The sequence below is a fragment of the Bufo bufo genome, chromosome 3 (genome assembly GCF_905171765.1).
Source record: "Bufo bufo chromosome 3, aBufBuf1.1, whole genome shotgun sequence".
Lineage (NCBI taxonomy): Eukaryota > Metazoa > Chordata > Amphibia > Anura > Bufonidae > Bufo > Bufo bufo.
This window is the reverse complement of record NC_053391.1, coordinates 33,412,466-33,434,103: the sequence shown is the minus strand read 5'-3', so window position 1 is coordinate 33,434,103 and position 21,638 is coordinate 33,412,466. Positions and strand designations below refer to the sequence as shown.

Genomic DNA, 21,638 nt, shown 5'->3' with positions numbered 1-21,638 from the left:
CATTTCTGGATCCTCGGTAGTAAAATAGTTTATTCGTAAAAATGACTATAATACAAAGCATAAAAGATGAGAAAACCCATAAGTGTACTAAAACATACACCACTCATCCTGTGCTCAATACGGTTCTGTCATAGAAAGAGTTACATGCGGGTTACATGTCAAAGACGGGTTACACATGATATACACAGTATATGCATAGCGTCTGTGTATTGAACATACAGTCCTGTATACATACAGTCGTAGAAAAATAACATTTGAGGTGCAAGGACATGAAATCTCAGCTGGATTTGCAATAGCAAACAGACACGTGTCCTCCCCGATCAGCTGCAATGGAGGAGGCACTGGGCACAGTCCTAGGCGAGGTCTTATTGTATAATTTGGTAAAAGGGTGTTAACCGGGCACAGCATGGCGGACTGCCCATTAGCATGCTTTAACTACTGATGTGCCTGCAAAGCTAGCAGGCCAGGGACACAAATTACTGGGCCGAGTAGCTAGGGGAGCATGGTGGCAAAGGTAGCGAGGTTGTGTTTACTTGCCAAAAATCATGAAAATTGGGCGTTCCTGGGTGGGCCACAGGGAAGGGCTAAAAAGCCCCGATTTTTTTTTTTTTTTATGTGGGTAAGTATGGAATAGCAACTGAACGGGAATTGGGTTGAGCACAGATCGTGGACAGGTGTGGCGCCGATTTTAAAAGAAGGCAGCCATGTTTTTTGTCATCCTGGACAACCCCTTTGACTTTGGGCAAGTGGGGTCTTATGGCAAATATACAACATAGCGAAGCCCAAGATGGGCAACGATCGTTAAAGGTTTAAAGACCATTTTTAAAATGAAGCCGGAACAGTAAATAGATGAATGCCACAGGTCCGGCATCTAGGCATACAGGGTGGATGCAATATTACATAGAGGTCATTCAAAAAAAAAGGGCGCCCACACCACCCATGGTATGACAAGTCCACAAAATGGGAACCAATCTTACAGACTGGCATATGGATAGGGACTGATGACCCATGGTTGTTGTCTCACCCGTTTAATGGAAATTATAGAATACCATATACACTAAAGAGATATCATGGCTTCCCAATATAAAGTGACTTGGGTAACTTCATCGTATGAAGGTTGTGCCCACTGACCAGATCGCCATAAAACATGGTAGCCCATAAGGAGAACCAGGGGATGACCCACCATTGTTTTGGATGATATCCTCTCCTCGCTCAAGTATGTGTGTCAAATGTGATATTCACCATGTACAATGGTTTACCTCTAAAAACCTGCATAGTTGACATATACAACCCAAAATACCTCCAGTACAGATCTGGAAACTGGTCGCTGAAAACACAACGGCCGTGCCATCCTCATGAATTGAAATTAGACTTATTCCCATGCTCCTACACAGCGGATCACCATCTGACTCTCAACTGATCACTCAAGGACTCTGGTTTGAAGACTATGTTCGGTACCAGACAGTGGTCATTGACCATACAAGCATTGTCCATATATTACATTTGCTGAGGGACATTGACCACAACAATAAGTAGACCAGGTCTTCACAGTCCAGTTACAACTAAACAATGCAGAAATGTTTGAAAGAAGCAACATCCACCCTAAAAACAGGCATTGTCATAACAAAAGCACAACTTGAATTAATGAACGATCGCCACTGTAGAGGTTTCCTTTCTCATCAGAATGTTCTTGTGGTCTATGACCTATATTCAGGTAGCAACGTGAATGCAATATTTCCACTGAGATTTTTCAAACTCCAGGTGTGCCAACCATAACCACACAAGGTTATTTGCTTCCAGATGGAAAAGAAAGTTACTGGAGAAGAGAAATGATCATCCGGTTATGAAATCTGTGGGATATTTCTCAATCCTACAATTTCATGTCATACATTTTCCACAAATAGGATGGATCCCTCACAATTGAGGTTTGGTCTTGCATCCATCAGAAGCTTAACAGCAGAATAATGCCGGTAGTGGTTGGCCAGGTCTAAGGCAGTGTAGCCCTCTACAGTAGTAGCGCTGATGTTGGCACCATGATGAATGAGGAGTCGGGCTGTGCTGGTATGACCCGTCTCGGCTGCAATGTGTAGAGGTGTCTTCAACTGCATATTTGGAATATTTACGTCACAATCAAGTTCCACCAGTATTCGAGCCACTCGGTAATGTCCTCTTTGTGCCGCTAGATGCAACGGTGTTCTTCCGTCGGATGTCTGGCAGTTCAGATTGGCCTTGCATTGCTTGGCAAGAAGCTTCACAATATTTAGATGACCTTGCCAAGCAGCATAGTGTAAGGACACCCAGTTCTCCAGTCCTGGGACATTTATGTCCGCGCCCCGTCGTATGAAAAGTCGGACAATACTCTCTTGACCGTGCTGGCAAGCAACGTGAAGAGGTGTTCGGCCTTTACTATCAACCTCACTCAAAGAGGCGTTCTTCTCCAAGAGCAACCGAGTTATAACCTCATCTCCATTTTGGGCAGCAAAATGAAGTGCTGTGAAGTGATCTTCATCCTTGGCATTGATGTTGATCTTCTTTGAAAGGAGTAGTTCCACAATGCCTTTCAGTTTCTTTTCAGCAGCGATGTGGAGTGGAGTAGAACCTTTCAAGTTGGTCATATTGGGGCTGGCATTGTAAAGAAGAAGCAATTTGGCACACTCCTCCTGTCCGGTCTCGACTGCCAAGTGAAGGAGGCTTGACCTCCCTTCCAACACTAACTCAACATCTTGAGGCTGGAGGATCTTAAGAAGCTTGGCATTGTCTCCGGTGACAATGGCATCAATCAGTTTCTTTTTCTGGATCTCTGTGGTACTAAGGTCTGCATTTAGAAAAAAAAGAAAATAAATAATCACATTAGAATTTTATAATATGAAATACTTGATATTCACATTGATATGGATGGGCACCATGTAATTCTTCACTTCTCTAGTGCTACAGCTGCAGGAGAACTATTGCTAACAGGTTTCCCTGCAGAATAGAGCTGATCACAAATGATCCTAGCAGTCCGAGACAATCCAGACAACCTCTTCTTAGAATGAGATCACCCTGACAATAAACTGGCCTATATGGGTCCAGCTAACTGTGGTCTAACCAATGCTGTCAATAAGTTCATTTCCATATTCCCCGCCTCCCTAGTTAGCAGTGCCCATTGCAGGAGAAATGAAGTATTAAATGGTGGCCTTTCAGGTGACCAACTGGACATCAAGGATGGATCAAGTTTGCCAGAACAGGAGCCACTCTCATACAATGTCTCTCCATCCTGGCTCAGAGGGGATCCCAAGTGGGGGAGAACCGTCTATGACGTCTGTATGCCCTAGGAGGACATATAGACAGGGGTTGTCTTTATGAAGAAACCACTTGAAAGTACATGGATAATTCACTGTCATCACTCCATAGAAGTTCAATCTATCTTCTAATTTTATGCCAACCTACCTTCTACTGAGCCATCCTTTTCAAAGGACAAGTTGAGGGAGCCTCTGGACGAGAATGCGGAGTCAATGGAGGAGATTCCGGAGAGGCGCTTGTCGCTAGGTGCCAGCTCCGGCTCAGAAGCACTGTGACACAAGCTCTCTGACCCTTCTATGGTTTGTGAAATCCCAGAATCCAGTTGGGAGAGAAGCTCGGAGAGACTGTAGTCTTTATCATACATTGGATATCCTTTGGGTTCTGACTGGTTGGCCAAATCCTGAATAGTAAAAAAAAAAAAAAAAGTATAGAACGATCAGTATGTGCATCTTCAGAACTGACCTTACCAAGCAAATGTAAACTCTCACAAGGGGGACATAATTATTAAATTGTAGGGTGACTATACGAGGAGAGGCTGACATCAGTCACATGTATATAAATGTCCCTGGAGGTTGTCAGTACTGGAAATATGTCCAACAAAGTAATGTTCATGGAGTGGAGACGTCCTGCGCATGCGTGGATACAGGGGATTCTACTGCCTGTATTTGCGCATGCACTGGATGTGTCCTCTTCATAATGACTACTTTGTGACTTGCTGTTCGGCGAAAATACTAATAGCCAGGAACAGGGTCAAGAAGTGGTCACATTACTGCCGCCATCTTGCAGGCCATTGACACGGAGGTAGTCCAGTGAGTATGTTTACTGGGGCAGCCGGTGTCCTTCACTATGACAGCTGGGTGACCATACAAAGTCATGTATTCTTGTTTATAGTATTTTGTGAAATATTATAAATTGTCCAAAAAGTCTGCCCAAAAAATCCCCAGGACAACCCCATGAAAAATGGAATGTTTTTGAGGTATGCCAGGAGGACCATAGATTGCACAAGAGCATCATCACTTACCTGCTCTTTGGTGTTCGCAGTTGCTTGGGCAACCGATTCTTGACCCGTCTCTGAAATGGACTCGTCTTCATGTTTTGTACACAGTAATTCTGTCTCTGAGGTAATTTCTAGCGGAAAGGAGGAAAAAAATAAAATTGATTATTTTTGCAGTGTGACACCCCAGGAGTATAGGTGTTAACAGGCTACTGGTTGGCAATGGCCTCTACAAAGAACCACATGAACGGCGCCTTCACCGGGTATGCATACTTTTGCAACCATGCATAGGTCTGAATGGAACCTGTATGCACAAAACGGAAGGTATATTTTTTTTTTGTCAAGGCCATTTCCAAAGTTGATCCAGCAATTTAGATGCGCTGGAGAAAATAAAGGCAGGGTTGCATAAGTATAGATACCCCTCTTGAAAACAACCTTTCAGCCTGGCCGATCAGCAAGACTTTCAAAACGCGTGTGTTAAAACTTTAACTATTGCAACATGGACATTCCTGACACACAAGAGGCGCACTGTCAGGACTTGCAGCGGCGGATCGCCCACATTCCTGCCTGTGACAATCAGATACAGAAGTTCAGCCTTCAACTCCTGTGACTGAAGGGAAAAAATATGCTAAAAACAACCACCGCATCCAGCACCAACTATATTTAAACTGAATAAACTTTTACTCAACTCTCGAGGTCAACACGAGGAAGATACGCTTCCTTCTAGACACCCGCCAGCATCGAGTAACCGCACAGAGTAATACTTGAAAATGTCTAAGTACTGCCCTGCTAGGACCTTCCCCCTCCATTACATCACTAGAAGGACTCTAAGGGCACATACACATTAGAGGTCAACCAAACCCCTTGATTTCGGCAAGACTGGCAGACTATCTAATGTGTATTGGGTGTTCAACCCATCACCCTATGTCAGGGAAGAAAAGGATCCACCATGCAAGCTCGTAGGCTGAGAAGGTGTCCGAGAGATCACTGCTGCAGACTCACGGGACATGTAGGAAAAGACATGGAAATGAAAAAATACCAAAGTCCCCTTTCTAAAATCTGAAATAAACCAAAAGGTCGCTTATTGGAAAACCCAGTGTAGCTGTATACATAAACAACCCTTTGCCATATTAAATCCAGTTAGTCGATCAGCTGATCGACGCTGATCTGTCATCAGATCTACACATTTTGGCTACAGCAGCCACTACAGGTGAAAAGTAGTACTACATGCTGGCTATTCAAATAAATAGACAGGTTGGGTCCTCCAAAGCAAGATCAGCTTTTTTTTTTTTTTTTTTGCCGTAGAGGAGAGCCGCTAATTGTGGAGTCCCAAGGGTGGGATGCCTTGGGCATAAGGAAAGAGGTGAGACAATCCCTTTAAGAGGAATATCACTTGACATCACCTACCTTGAAATGTTGGCCGTCTGATGGGCTTGTCCTGCCAGCAATGCTGCATCAGTTTGATCATCTCGTCGCACTGTTGGGGTCGAGCCCTCGGTATCTGCGATAAGTCTGGGCGCAGACCGCCTCCTACTTTCACCATAATATGCAAAATGTTTTTCTCTTCTACAAAAGTTAAAAAATAAATAAAAAAAATTAAAAAAAAATCAGAAAAATTTTCCACAAATTATCACGGCCTGTCAAAACATTCTTCTGCCCACGCAAGACACGTATAACATCCTGCACAACAAAGTGCTATGTGCCTGAGCTTGTAGCAAGACAACCTCCGGGAAAGTGCTGAACATGCAGGGAGTCACTTTCCACAACTAGATCAGCGTGAGAGTCTTTGGAGATTTAAAGGGATCTTCCAACAACTACCCCTGTTCCATGGGTTGGGTCTGGTATTGCATTTCAGCTCCACTAGAGTCAATACAACTGAGTTGCAATACCAGACACAGCCGCTGGACAATTGTGGCGCTGTTTCTGGAACGACTGTGAAATTATTTTTTTTCCTAATCTCATAAAATGTTGGATCATTGTATAATAAAATGTACAGCTATCCTATATGCTTTCATCTCTATTTGCTGTCTATGAATGGAAGCATTCTTGATAGCATCCAGGGGTTGAAAACCCATCGGATTCAGGTCAAACTAAACACAGGTAAAAAAATTATAGTGCTCTGATGTGTGATCATGACACATTTTCAGCCGTTGCACATAGATGACAAGCATTTCCATTCATCAACAGCAAGCAGAGATCTTGGAAATGGTGAGGAACTGATATATAAAGCATTCTAGAAAGTTGCTGAATATTTCATTATACAGTAATTAAAGAGATTAGGAAACGGTCTGTCTTTTACCCAAGAAACAGCGCCCCCCTCATGCCCAGTGGTCGGGTCTGATATTGCCGTTCAGTCGCATCCAAGTGAAAGCCACAATACCAGACACAGCCTATGGACAAGAGTGGAGCTGTGTCCGGAAATAAAAACTCAGACCACTTTAAACAAAGCCAATCCCACGTCTTGGTCTACAGCCCATGTTATTTATCAGTCTGACGACTTACCTGCAAAGGGCTTCTGCTGGGTGAGGATTCCCCAGATGACAATTGCGAAACTGGAGAAGAAAGAAAACCAGAATTATACTTCTAGAAATCCAAGGCATGGAAAACGATTCTTCATGTCACATTGCTCTACAAGCAGTCACTATATTTGCAAATTTTTGAAAAATGAATTTATCACCATATCACCACCCACATCAATGTCCACCTAGTGCAATTAGAATAACAACAAGGAAGGAGGATGATGATTTGGTTCCAGGCGATGACCAGGCTTAAGTATCAAAGTACAGGACAAGAAGTGTGCTCATGTGGATGGGCTATCAGCTCCAGTTCTGCAACGTCAACTTTTTGCCAAAAGGTTTAGAAAGTGGTGGCTTGCTCACCTGTATACATCATGCTTGGTGTCGAAGCTCCTATTCTTCTCCTTGAAGCGTTCCGGTGGGAGGTAGGCGATGGTCCCACAGATCCCGTCCAAGCTCAGATCATGGGAATTCGACAAGCCGTTCCACTTGGCAAGTCCAAAATCTGATATCTACAGTAAACCAAAATGAATGTGGATGAGAAGGGACATCAAACGAAAAAAAAATCTTCACTAAAACCTAAAAATCCAGGTGTGACTAACCCTACACCATAAGGTTCCGGGAAGCTGAGATATGAGATGTTGTTTGACATTGTTTTTACACAGTAGGATAGTGTCTCTCCAGGGTCAAGGAGTAAAAGTGACATTTTCTTGACCCTGGGCTACGACCAGTTTGTAACAAAGAGGACCAGAGCGTTGACTACAGCGTGAGGACCCTCAAGCAGCAGCCTACGTTTCAGCTTCCTGGAATTCTGTGAGGCTGACAGTCACCAATGCAAGCACAATCTTTGCACCAACGATAAAGATATTTCCTTCACTCAGGTTCAAGGAGAATGACAGACAGCTCTTCAGATCTCAGCTCCATTTGCTGCTTTTGGAAGTTGCTCTACCAGAAAAAAAAAAAAGTTCCTTCGAGGAGAAAAAAAAAAAAGTGTTGCAAAGAAGTTAATCCAAGGTGTGTAGGTTACAGAGGCCACTTTGTACACATGGGCTGAGTGTACAAAATGCTCGGGACTTGCAAGAACAAGTTTTATCAGAAGAGGAAGAATTCCAGGTCAAACTAACACTGACCCCCTGGAGAAGACTGGTCAGAAGCTGATAACTTATGATTTTGATTGAACCTAAAAAGGACTGTCCAGAATTAGAAAAACATGGCTGCTTTCTTCCATAAACAGGACCACTCGTGCCCACAGGTTGGGTGTGGTATTACAGCTCAGTCTCATTCATGTCTCATTCATTTTATTGGAGCTGCAATACCAAACAGAACCCACGGACAGAGGTGACGCTGTTTTGGGAAAAAAAGCATTTTACTCTAATCCTTACATCCACTTTAAGAAATGGAAAATAAACCCACGTCTTGATTATATAAATGTCCGCCCTTTTCCATCTTCTGAAGATTTGCTCCATACATATTTATGTACAGTATGACAATCTTGGGCAATATTTGACTCCCAGCACTTTCACCGATCAGAAGTTTGAGTAAACCACAGCACTAACCGGAGCTCTGGAGAGCACCATGACCTCCTTACAAGTTACCAAGCACAGTGCCATCCGTTGAATTGTTGCTGCATTTGGTATTGCAGCTCAGCCCAATTCACTTGAACGAGACTGAGCTGTGCCTAGGCCACATGACATAGCCTAGGAAGAGGCCAAAGTGCTTTAACGCGTCACCCTGACCAGTTGAGAATCTCTATACCTTCAGCAAAATCTATACGAATGTCTAGGGGGGATGGGGGGGTTGTATTGTGACAACCACTACTCTCAACACAATTGTGTGCCAAGGGTAGTTGTCACATCCCTGCCCCACACAGCAACAAAGGGCACAAGAATCATCAAGACTTGTAGAAGGTTGAAGACAACAACCACCAAAAACAATTACCCCTTAATGCTATATCTGCCCTTGAATAATTCACCTAGGTATGGTGTAGGACAAGCACAACAATCTGTTGACATGATGGGAGTGATGGTTCAAAGCCTCTGAGAAGCTGATGGTAGACATTGCCCTCACTATTTGTGGTGACTCATTAAGTAGTTATTATGAAAAATGATAATTTTACAGCCCCAGAGAGCATTCCAGTCATACCAATCTAGTCATAAAACAGCTGCGGCCAAGACATCGAGTTATATAAAAGCCTCAAAAAACTGAGAAGATACTGAAGACACACAAGAGGTTGTACCTGGGCCCTGGTGCTTGAGGGGGCCCCAAGCCACCAGTATTACAAATGACATGTGGTAGGTGGGGGGGGGGGGGGGGCTGTTAAATATTTAGCCTTGTGGTCCAAACTGGAAATGAAGAATCTCAAAAATAAAATCCTCCCTCCCGGTGCCAATCAATACTTTCTACTCACTTAAATGATGCTGACCTACAGTAACACACACTGCCCAGGACCAAGAGTGGTGCCGTTTTTGGAAACATTAGGACAACCACTGCAAAGCCACTAGAGTTTTCCCCCTGCCCATGCTACTTGCTAACATCTCAGGAGCTGCATGGAGTAAGGTCCTCCAAACACATAAGATATCGGTCCACCAAATGCTTGTTCACCCAAATGCTACCCCTCCCGATCCCTCAATATACAGGTCTGCTCGGGTGGCATCTCTGACAGTGGCTGGTCTGGCTCAGAACTTTAGGATCGGGCATGTTGAAATCTACCGTAGGTCCCTCAAGAGAGTCAGGAGAAACCCATAAATATTAGACAGTCGAAATCAGCCAGAATGTTTCTTTTTTTTATGGCTCAGTAGAGTATCCTGGGAAATATTCATATCCCATAAAAAGTATTTATCACTTATGTCAAATATTGGGAGACTTTGGCTTATTAATAATATGAACAAGGAATGGATAATATACCATAGATCCTAAAGGGATTCTAGGCTTTGGACAACCCATTGGAAGACTCCCTTGAAAGAATTTGGGACCATCCTGCTATCTTTGTTAAGACCTGGCATTGAGTTTTCAATTTTACTGCAGCGCCACCAGAGGGGATAGTAAGGATTACACAGTGTTCATTAACAACGTTAGGTCACCTGTGAAAACAGGACCAGATAGGTCCTCCAAAGAGAGAGAGAGAGAAGCTCTTTATAATGGCTTTTCACTCTGTACAAGAGATAAAGAGCCTGAGCAGAGGACTTTGCAGTGGGATTTATGAAAATGGGCTTCGTAAACTGGACAATCACTTTAAAAAGCCACTTTCACAGCAGCAGTAAGAACTCAGCAAGAACCCAGAAAGATAGGCCAAACCATCAGAAGAACAACTACCTGGCTCCTAAAATAGGTTAATCCTCCAAGGATTTGTGGAACATGTAGAAGAAGGTAACTTAAAAGACCAAGACACCAAGTTCACACAATACACACAACTAGTAAAACATGGATGTAAATTAAGACCTGGCCTTGTGTGATAAGACAACTGACAAGACTAAAAGCCCCTCCAAACCGATGCTTGACTACATGAAGAATTACATCAAAGAAGTAAAATGTTGTAATCCGGTGATCCCTCACAGGTTCTGAAGAGCAGGATGTGACATGTAAGCACCACACATCAAATACACACAATTGACAACTGCATACAGTTGCGCGATTTGACCCTCAAAGTTCTTATTAGAAGCTTCTACTAAAATCCTCAATTCAAAGCAAAAATTATAAGCAATTATAAACCTCACTCACTGCACAAGAAACCCTTCCCCTGAGCTAGGTGGGATTTAGAGAGATTGCACACTTTGAAAACCCCCCATGCAATAGGCACTTCCCCCAACAATGTGCAGATTCCTGGAGGACAATGTCGAAGAGATGAAGAACTATAAAAAAAAACTGGAATTGTCTAGGTAATCTATTGATGCTTCAGGTACTCGAGGGCAAAATACTTTCTTTGTAGAGGCTCCTTACAACAGCTAGGACATTTGAAAAGTGATATGTAAAGTAGACAACCCCTTTAAATAACTCGTAGGAAGAAGATATATTTTTTTTGAGGCTCACATGTGAACTTCTGGAGTGGCTTTTGGCCCATTAAAAAGATATTCAAAGCTCAAGATGACCCTAACCACCTTCTCAATGGATATTGCGAACCTAAGCAGAGCCTCAGAGGTGTGGCTTTGAGCACGGGGCCACAATGCAAAATTTATAACAGGGTCCCCCCTCCTATCTACCATAAGCTGTATACACAATGCAGCTGTCTTCTTATGTGAAATAGGTCTTCAGGTCTAATTAGGCACCAGGGCATGGGTGTGACTGCTCCATCTGCACCTCTTATAGCTCCACCCCTGCAGAACATCTCTCTAACATTGGCAAATTAGAGAGGGAGGAACTTAGTGAGAAGGCAATGTGTCCTGCTGTCCACTGTTCCAGGCTAAAGGTAAAAATAGCCACCACATCAATTAGGCCCTTATTTTGATATTTGCTATGGGGCCTACCCCTCTCTGTAGGCATCCTTATGTCATGTAGTTTTGGTATGAACTTATAGACCCATACCTTGACGTGGTAATGTTCATCAAGCAGGATATTCGCCGGCTTTAGGTCAAGATGAAGTAGAGGAGGGTTCATGCAATGAAGGAAGTTCATCCCCACCGCCGTCTCATGAATAATCCTGAACCTCAAGTCCCATGGCAGGCGTTCAGCAGCCAGGAGCTTCTCCAGAGATCCAGTCTCCATATATTCCATGACAAGACCAACTGGGTCACTGCAGATCCCGTAGACAGGCAAGATACAACGGAATTTGGCCATCTCCATCTTCTTTGCCTCTTCGACCAGCTCAAAACGTTCTCTGTGGGGACAATGAGGAACCTGAGATCAGATGTGCACAGAACATAAGTACATAGATTTTTAATTTGGAAAAAGGGGGGGGGGGGATTTTTGTTTTCGGTCCATGCAAAATGAAATACAGAAGTCCTAGTTTATGTTTAGTGTCCCTTTAACCTCAGCAGGGTCAGATCAAGAGGCAGCATGTGCCAGCAACACTTCCTGCCTGCTCTACGTTCCCATAGGTGTATCTACAATCATCTCCAAAGCCCAGGGCTCTTTAAAATATTCATGGGCAGGTAGGGATAGAGCAAAAAGTAATTTTGCGATCCACCCAGAACACTTTCCCGGCCTGCAGATTAACTTCGCAAACGGCATTAATTAAAAATCTATTGTTTTGTACCTACAGCTCGTATGCAGGCCTATTGTATGTGACTTCATAGTACTGAGCTGATATAGCCTGACCCTACAGACATGCCCCCCTCCATTTCTCCTCTACTTCTTAGGCCTATTGCACAAGACTGTATGGCTTTTTCGGCATTTTGCGGTCCGCAACAAACGGATCCGCAAATAATACGGATGACGTCTGTGTGCATCCCGTTTTTTTGGGGAACGGAACAGCTGGCCCCTGATAGAACAGTCCTATCCTTGTCCGTTATGCGGACAATAATAGGACATGTTCTATCTTTGAACGGAAACGGAAGGCATACGGAGTACATTCTGGGTTTTTTTGCGGACCCATTGAAATGAATGGTTCCGTATACGGAAACCCAAAAAAAACGGAACATGTGCATGAGGCCTTACTAGCATACATTTGGTAGGTTAGCAAGTGACAGGTGGAAGATAGTAGAACTGCAGGACCAGACTACACTGAGCTTGTTTGTAGTCTGTTACCATGGAAACACAAAGCTCTACATAATAGATTTTTATAATTGACTTGGGCAATACATTTTTTTGAAAAAAAGTGATTGCAAAGATGAACGTAACCTTTAAGGAGATGAGACTTTGAATCTCATCCACTGCCGATACCGTAATACACTGCAGATTTTTCACCCCACATTCCGAAAATGAACAGGATATTCGCCGCAAAATCTGGTTGGTGTGGCAGCAATAAACCCTCTGCTCACATCTCGCTGCATTCATTACTTTGGAAAGCTGAGGGAGAAACCGTTCTAATAGCAGTCACCCAGCTTTCCTAGAAAAACGGATAAATAATACACGGCTGAGAGGGCTCATATTGACTTTGCTTCTGCAGAAGAGACGCAGGACATTGACGAGACGTCAATCATCTCCTCGTCTTCTAATCGCATCGGGCGTTTGCTTTTGATGTTGATGGGTGCAAAAAAAAATAAAAAAATACAAAGATGTTAAAAATAGACGATCGACTAAACAGGTTCCTCCGGAGATCTCTGGGACAGATTTACAAACCCTGAGAGTCTGAAAATGCACAAATAGACCATAAAAAAAAAAACGGACGGATGTCACCGCGAGCTCCAGCCCGGAGTCAAATCCTTGGAAACATCCAGTAGGTGGAACGTACAGGAGATCAAGTGACCATCACTGAACCACTAGAAGAAGACAATGGGGCAGACACCGGATAGATTACACACCATTCAGAGGCGCTGATCCATATCCAGTTACTGGAAGCCTACGCGCTCCCGACACTGCTGTACGCTGATGTGGTTCCCGAGGGACTATGACCGTAACCTCCGTCACCCCCCCCCCCCCCCCTATATATACACACTTAAAGGGGTTGTCAGAACTTTTTTCAATGGCAGGGAAGGTATTAGAATTAAAAAAAAAAAAAAAAAGTACACCGCACAGTTCCAACCCACGCCATTATAGAGCGCCCATATACTGCCCATGACCACTGCAGCCAATCACTGGCCTTACTGGTCTTGTGCCGTATACAGCAGAGGCCAGTGATTGGCTTCAGTGGTCAGGTGCGGTATACGGCATATCATCACTGGTGATGGGGAGGATTGGAGCAGCAGAATTATTTTTATTATTATTATTCTAGTAGATTCCCTGCCTTTTTCAAAAAGAAATCGTTTTAAGGCCTCTTGCACACGACCGTATGTATTTTGCGGTCCGCAAAAAATACGGATGACATCTGTGTGCATTCTGTATTTTGCGGAACGGAACAGCTGGCCCCTAATAGAACAGTCCTATCCTTGTCTGTAATGCGGACAAGTTTTATTTTTTAGCGGAACGGATATACAGAAATACGGAAAAAACGGAATGCACACGGAGTACCTTCCGTTTTCTTTGCCGACCCATTGAAATAAATGGTTCCGTATATGGTCCGCAAAAAAAAACAAAAAAACGGAACGGCGTGTCCATTTTAGTAACTACTTAAATTCCCCTTGTAATAACAATTCTAGAGCATCTAGTCTTATCATTTTAGGTTGCGTCATTCCTCTATTCTTCCTGCTAGAAGTAATTAATGAATTGCGAGCAGTTTGCAATGGGTTTGCAGATGGGCGTTACCAGCTGAGGGGTTTCCCTGCATAGTCTGACACTGTCCAATCAGTGACTGTAGAGGGACACGCCCGATCTGGTAACACTCACTGCAGACTGCTAGCTATTCATTCATAAATTCTAGTAGGAATAACAGAGGGACGTCATAACTTTGAGTCATAAGGATAGATGCTCCAGAATTGTTATTACATGGGGGAATACAAGTAGTTACTAAAGCAGACCTCTCAGGGGAGGTGACCGCATCTCTTTAAAAGGGACGGTCCATAAAACAGCACCACCCCTGTCCATGTCTGGTATTGCAACGAACAGAGAGGCGTTGCATTACCACACACAACCAGTTGGACAGGTATGGCGCTGCTTTATTTTATTTTTGGTCATGTTTTTCTAAATCTGGACACCCAGTTCCCCTCACATCCCTCCACCCCCGGGACAGTCCCTCTTTTGTCACCCCAGTCACCCTCTGAGCCATTGTTTAGTGACATATACATGTGAAAGGATGCGTGGAAAATGGAAACATGTGCCAATCAATACCTCCCCCCACCCCGAAACTCCGGCATCTCTGCAGATACCCAAAATGCAATGAGGGCAATCAAAATGCAGAAAGTGTCTGCAACCAGGTCCCAATCCTGCGCCGCCGATCTCCCCACTGTACGCAGTGACATCACGAGGTGATGTCATCAAGGCCGGGATGTCACAGCAATGGGTCTCATGTGACGTCACCTCCGCCGATCAATAAGCGCAATTGGAGCTGGTAGGGATCAGCGGCGCCAAATATATTGCTTTAATTTGTCTTTGTCTTTATGCACAAAAAGGCCACATGACCGTTTTTTTTTCCCGTTTACGGACCGTTTTTTGTGTTCCGAATACGGAACCATTCATTTCAATGGTTCCGCAATAAAACGGAATGCACTCTGTATGCATTCTGTTTCCGTGATTCCGTTCCATTGAAGGATAGAACATGTCCTGTTTTTGCCCGCAAATCACGTTCCGTGGCTCCATTCAAGTCAATGGGTCCTCAAAAAAAATATATTAAAAAAAAAAGGAACACATACGTATCCGTTCCATTTTTTGCGGAACCATCTATTGAAAATGTTATGCCCAGCCCAATTTTTTCTATGTAATTACTGTATACGCCATACGGAAAAGCGAAACGGAAACAAAAAAAAAACGGAACAGATCCATGAAAAACGGACCGCAAAACACTGAAAAAGCCATACGGTCGTGTGAAAGAGGCCTGAGGCTTATTTATGAATGCTTTTCTTTTATACATGGTGCACACTGCCTCGTTTTTAAATTCCTTGCTTGCTGACAATGAATGGAAACAAGAAGCTGTGAACCTGTACAGGTTATAGTCCCACAGGGCAGACCTTTCCACATCCACATGTAAAGCACTGAACTATCTGCAATAAACCTGCCGCGTGTGAATTCAGCCTAAACCATCTCACAGCTGAGGGTTTGCTACAATTGCATCCAGCCCAGACGACTCCCTCGGGAAATCCTCCCAAGTGCACTGCAAACACAATTAGGCATCCGTTATTATTTTTCATGATCTCAGCTTGCTGCTGCTGCTGAATACCCTCACAGCTGAGGGTTTGCTACAGTTGCATCCAGTCTAGACGATCCTCTGGATTGCAGAGTGATACAACGCATCAGCGCAGGTGAAATGTAACTACTAATTGTCCAATGTCATTAGCATAGATACAAGGAGTAGGTTTTACAGGTCTTCTGGGTATAGACAGGCCTGCAGCCATTCACTGACAGCAAGCAGACAATGGAAACACAAAGTATATCCGAAACTTGCAGAACTTTTTTATTCTACAATGATTGTTTTTTTTTTTTATGTAAAGACCGCTCAAACAAAAACGTATTACTAACTGTGCCCTGCCATCCCGGTAGTATTATGCGCCGGGTGCACACTGCTACATCACAATCAGGACATTTAACTCGCCCTTGCAGATTAGCACATCGCATGTCAGCATCACATTTATGAGGAAATTCGGAGGGTGTGACGTGGGGGACAGGTAGAGCGCTCGGAGCCACATGCATCATCTGTACAGACGGGAGACAAGCCCGGGCAGCGTCACCTTCAGTACAGGAAGCGGCGCCGAGAGCGGGGGCCACAATATATTACACGGAGCACTGCGCTGATGAAGCACGACCCTGGACACTGGCGTTCTGGGTGGACACGCTGCAGTCAAGTCTAGGGGGACTATTTCAAGGACACAATTACACCTCCGTGTCCATGGTTCATCCATGCGCCCGTTTTCTGCCCTCCTTGGCCAGACTGGGTGCACCCTGTTATCTGGTGCCATGTCCGGGGGGGGATTCTGATCAGGAGCGCCATAGACAACCATTGAAAACAGACACACGTGCAATAAAGGCAAATAAGATAAGCGGTGCCAGTTCTACATGGCAGACACTTATCTCCAGCTCCAATGGTGGCCCATAGACCCCACTGGCCTGAAACATAGCGCTGCACTACCGTCACGGATATGAACATACCCCAACATGGGGGGGGGGGGGGCTAACTCACAAACAAAATCATAACTGCGCCCTTTTATTGAATAGAGGGCGCTTCTACACCTTTCTGATTTAACTTGTGTTGCAATTTCATGATCTTTGCTTGCTGTCAGTGAATGGAAACAATATCGGCTGAAAACCCTCTACGGTTCCCATTCTGGTACTTCTGAATCCTCTGAAAAGCTGAACACATCACAGTTCGTTTGTTGCAGTGTATCAGCGCAGGATACACGGAGTCCGCCCGAGCCCCTCGCGGCCTCCGAAATGTAGTATACCATAGACTGGCACGGCGCCATGTTCACTAAGCGGCTCCAAACGTATCTCCTCCCTGGGGGATCAGATACAAAAAACACATGAAAGCCTCGCAGGGAATTCGGCAAAGGCTTCAGGGCTCCGGCAAATCTGAAAATGACTTAATTGCTCCGGAGAATATGAGCCGCGGCATGCACGGGGAGACAAATCCGGCCAATTATCTTCTTACAGACATGAAGGGGGCCGCAGGACAAGATGGAAGCACGACGAGGAGATGGGGCCTGTCCACGCACACTCTGCCTTATCGTAACCTACCCTCGTAGGACACGCGCATGGACAGCGCTGGTACAGCGCCTATACCCGGGGAGACCGTATCCAAGTTCTCCTGGAGGCCTCGTGGTTATGAGACCCTTTGAAGATTAGAATCGCTTAACTTTCAGGACCACCCCCAATTTTTGGTCAGTTGCCCATAGCAACCATTCCAAAACAGGCCTTGGGGGGAAAAATTAGCACTGCTATCGGTTGTTATACTCTGTCGGTAACAGCGCGGCAGAGGGCAGTACCATTACTGTGTACATGTGGCTTTGCAGCACTGCAGTAAAGGAAAGGCAAAGTGGTTGCCCATAGCAACCTATTAAAAAAAAGGACCTTGGAAAATGAGATCTGGAATTGGGTTGCTATGAGAAACTAAGCAGAGTAGTTGTCCATAGCAACCAGTAACATAAGTCCTTGAACATGAGAGCTGGAACAGGGTTGCTAAGGAAAAGTAAGTGAATTAGATGTCCTCACCAATAACAAAGGGCCTTAAAGGTGACAGCTGGGATGTGGTTGCTATGGGGAACTAGAAAAAGTAGTTGTCCATAGCAACCAATAAAATGGCCTTGAAAATGAGGGCTGGGAATGGATGTGGTTGCTATGGGAAAGTAAAGGAAGCAGTCGTTCATAGCAACCAATAAAATGGCCTTAAAAATGAGAGCTGGAATCTGGTTGCTATGGCAAACTAAGTAAAAGATGCCCATAGCAACCTATAAAAACAGGCCTCTTAAAAACGAAAGCTGGAATCGGATGGGGGAAACGACTCCAGTTTTGATTAACCTCTTGCACAGAATGCGGGGTAGTTGGGTCACAAGATGGCGTCACTCAAAGGCCCATGTGTCACCTTGTGATTCATGATCTCACCCCGCGCTGCGATGACACGTATGGGATTGTTTCGGGGGGTCATCAGCTAATGGTCCAATGGCTTTGATGTGAATTAGCTCGCTATGTGCGGCCGCCATTACACACCGGACACATAAGCAACACTCCTATAGCATCCATCGCCTCGGTATCATGGTGGATGTGAGCGATGATGGGAAAGCCAATTCCACACAGCCATGGCGAGACCACGAGGGGCCCTAAATCCACAATCCCTGCCATAGGGCCCGCACTGTCTGCAGAAATCTCCATTTATTACCCGCAGTCCTATGTAAATGGAATGGATAGGTGCCAAATGACAAACCCAGCTCTGCTACACCAAGATATTTATGCTGCACATACGTATTTGTAAGATCTCAATTACCATTGAATTCTGGGAAAGATTTCAAGCCCCATATATCTCAAGGTGTGTCAGGAACTACTAGTCTCAGCATGCCCGGGGCCAACCATGAATGCAAAGGCTTAGCTCCGCAATAAGTGGAGTCCTAGGAATTGCCTAATCACTTAATATTCATCTGTACTCTAATAATACATGAGAAAAATAATCAAACCCGCGCCCACGCGATTTCCGCCCTATGGTAAGGTTTTTGTTTTTTTTCTCGCTTTATTTACATTGCGTTATGTTTATCACAAAATCAGTGCGGCAGAACGTCGAAGAATTTTATATAAATTTTATATACAAAAAAATAAGAAAAAATTTCCAGCATTTCTAGCACAGTAAAATAACAGCGGGTCCGTGGGACGGGTGACGGCGCCACGGCCGCCTCTCACATACAAACATGTTTTGACCTTGGTTACGCCTGCGACAAGGTAGATAAGAATTAGAGAGCGATTAAAGGGCAGTAGAAAATGGGTGAATTTTATGAGACGTATAAAACCGTCATTTCGTGCCCTCGAGGAGGATGGGTATACAAAACCGATCTATGTAGCAGAGCCGAATTTGTCATTTGGCGCTATTCTAGGCGATATCAGATTTGTCGTTTTCCAGAACTGCATGCGAGCTTATCGAGTTATCGCGAAGCACCATAGAAACCGTTCATGAACAAAGACAGCTCTGCTACATCTGTGTTATCAATGCTGCTGAGAAAACGAGTCAGCTAGTGCAGCCCTGGTTGTTTACCTTCTTTACCTCACACCCAGTCCTGAGAATATCAGACCAGGCTGCAGCTGGGCGACTACCGGAGCCACATCAGGGTCCGGCTAACCTCTGCACTTACTGCTATTAAACCAACCGTTCCATTAAAATCATTGGAAGCCACAAAAATGGCCTCTTGTGAGATCTCAATGAATTGTACCAAGTGACAAACTCAGCTCTCCTACATCGGTATGAATTGTATTGCTTATCGATATCACAACAAACATAAACGTGACTTTTTGCAGACCGACAACAAGCCCCTAACAAGGGCCCCATACCTAACCCGGATCAATCACTGATTTAGAGATCTCGATCGCCACATAGTCGTTTTTTACATCCAGTCGCTACTGTTCACATTAATACGATAATTGATCAATAGAAATGGACCTTTCATAGCAAATTGAACAATTCCCACATTGCTACCCAGCAGCAGCCCTGCATTGCCTCCTCCACTCCCTGCCCAAGCTGCACCCTATTACTTGCTGAACAGAACCTTCAAATGTCTGTCTGCAAACACAATGTCACAGCAACAATACTGCACAAACCCCCCAAGAAAGCATCTTCGCCCCCCAAGTGTCTCCTCCACTCCCTGCCCAAGCTGCACCCTTACTGCTTCCTGTTTAGAACCTTCCAATGTTTCTATTTACAAACACAATGTAACACTCCGCACAGAATGATACAGTCAGTGCTCCTGCACCCAGTGCAAGATACAAAGTAGCAAGAAACCTTTAACCCTTCAGCTGCCACCCCTGAGCCTCTGCCACTTACTTCTCATCCACATGCAGGCTGGGAGGACACTTGATGGCCAGCCATGTCTTCCAGGAGATGTGCTTCACCTTGTAGACATGTCCAAAGCCTCCTGATCCTATCTTCTCCCATCCACAGAACTCTTTGGCGTCAAAAGTCCTAAGGAGCCCCATGTCCCATGGGGAAGAGGCCTCCTTGTCCATGGTGCTGCTCCCTGTCAGCTCTGACTGTGTGAAGCCTGTAGCTCCCTGTCCAGGTGAATAAGGTGTGTTCATTACTGACATCATTTCCTGACTAGTTCTACCTTAACTCCTCAAGGCCTAAGAGGGATTTTGAGGGAAGTGACGTCGCCATCTAGTGGCGGAAGAGCGCAACTGCAAGATGTTATGCGCACAACAACCACATTGTAGCAATTGTAAACACTCCCATCATTCATGCATCTAATGGAGGTCACAGTATATATCAGAGGGCTGCTGGGGTATGTGTATTGGGCAAGCAGGGGTGCACCACCAATGAGGCGATCGCCTCAGGCAGCACCAGGTAGGGGAAAGAAGTGGGCAGCGAAAGGGCCATGGGCAAGAAATTGGCATTGGGGGGGAGCGCCATTTCAGTTTTCGCCTCAGGCAGCAGAAAGGCTAGGTTTACCCTTGTGGGTAAGGGCATATATACCCAATTAAAGGGGTCCTCCCATGTTATGGATAGGATATGCCATCACTTTATGATTGGTGGGGGTTGGATCCTGGGAATGTAGGGGCCATAGTGCTGCACCCCTCACCACCTTTGCCAGCACATCGGTGCCCGGTCACTGGTTGTGCCAGTGAATAGGGCTGGCAGTTTTCTGCAGAGCCATGTGGCCAACTGCTACACTGTGGCCCCTTCATTCTCAGGAATAGTGGGGGTCCCAGAGGCGAGACCCCAACTAATCCTAGCCGTATGCCATATTTTAAAATGAATGTCGTAGGGGAGCATACCCTTACTGGAGACCCCTCTCTATTATATTCTATAAAGCCCATGTGGTATTACTTTTGGGCACTGCAGGATTTGTAGCTGGCACTGTTAATGGGCACCATTGTGGCTGGCACATTATGGGCACTGATATGCTGCTGGCACGATACTGTTGGTCAGTTCAGTTCTCGTTACCCTGCCCGGGCATGTGCCAGACCACCCTGCCCATAGGGTGCCCTCCATCAGGTCTTTTAGATATAAGGCTCTGTTCACACAATGGCATCACATTCCTCTGCAGATTCCCATTCGCTGGGGCGAATCTTCTGCATTTGTGTCCAATATTTGCCAGGGCATTTTTAATTTTTTCTACGGTGACCTAAAAAATCCTTCTGGAAGATCTCTGCTTGGTGTGAACGGCCGCTCTATTCAGGGTATGCGAAAATACACGTAGGGAAAAAAATCGGATGCGTCTTTGCCATGAACTGCAAGGCTGCCCCTCGGATTTCGGCTGCGGACTTTGTCACGCCACGGATCTGACCACAGCTAATCCGTGTCCACATCAAGAAGCAAAACTGGTGCAGATTGTGAACCCACGGAGAAGAATCCGTGTATACACGTGGTCTGTGACGTGGTTCTCATGTGACGCATATACCCATACATGTGCGGGATGTAGATTTGCGATATCTGACACATAGAGTATGTAGTCGCCTTCACGTTTCAAGGGTCACTATGCCAAGTCCACTACAAAAGGGTGAGGGCCCTTTAAGAGAACTGAAGTGCGTTGATC

The 21,638-nt window shown here is 45.0% G+C and overlaps 1 protein-coding gene across 1 annotated transcript; it reads right to left on the bottom strand.

Annotated features, from left to right (window-relative positions):
- Positions 1 to 1,762: 1,762 nt before the first annotated feature.
- Positions 1,763 to 20,154, bottom strand: LOC120994461 (receptor-interacting serine/threonine-protein kinase 4-like). The gene is made up of 8 exons (XM_040423042.1): positions 19,928 to 20,154; positions 11,311 to 11,602; positions 7,156 to 7,304; positions 6,779 to 6,828; positions 5,684 to 5,842; positions 4,304 to 4,410; positions 3,430 to 3,682; positions 1,763 to 2,815 (listed from the first exon to the last, which is right to left on the bottom strand). Exons 1-8 carry the CDS (start codon positions 20,107 to 20,109, stop codon positions 1,884 to 1,886), a joined length of 2,124 nt encoding a protein of 707 aa, XP_040278976.1. The 5' UTR covers positions 20,110 to 20,154; the 3' UTR covers positions 1,763 to 1,883.
- Between the last annotated feature and the right edge of the window lie 1,484 nt (positions 20,155 to 21,638).

Bases quoted from the DNA above. Each gene is read 5' to 3' on its own strand.
- LOC120994461 (XM_040423042.1), bottom strand. From the start codon at position 20,109: ATGGACAAGGAGGCCTCTTCCCCATGGGACATGGGGCTCCTTAGGACT. The intron at 6,829-7,155 runs GTGAGCAAGCCA...TTTCTTCTCCAG, and splicing joins ACCAAGCATGATGTATACAG to TTTCGCAATTGTCATCTGGG. The intron at 2,816-3,429 runs GTAGGTTGGCAT...TTCTAAATGCAG, and splicing joins AAAGGATGGCTCAGTAGAAG to ACCTTAGTACCACAGAGATC.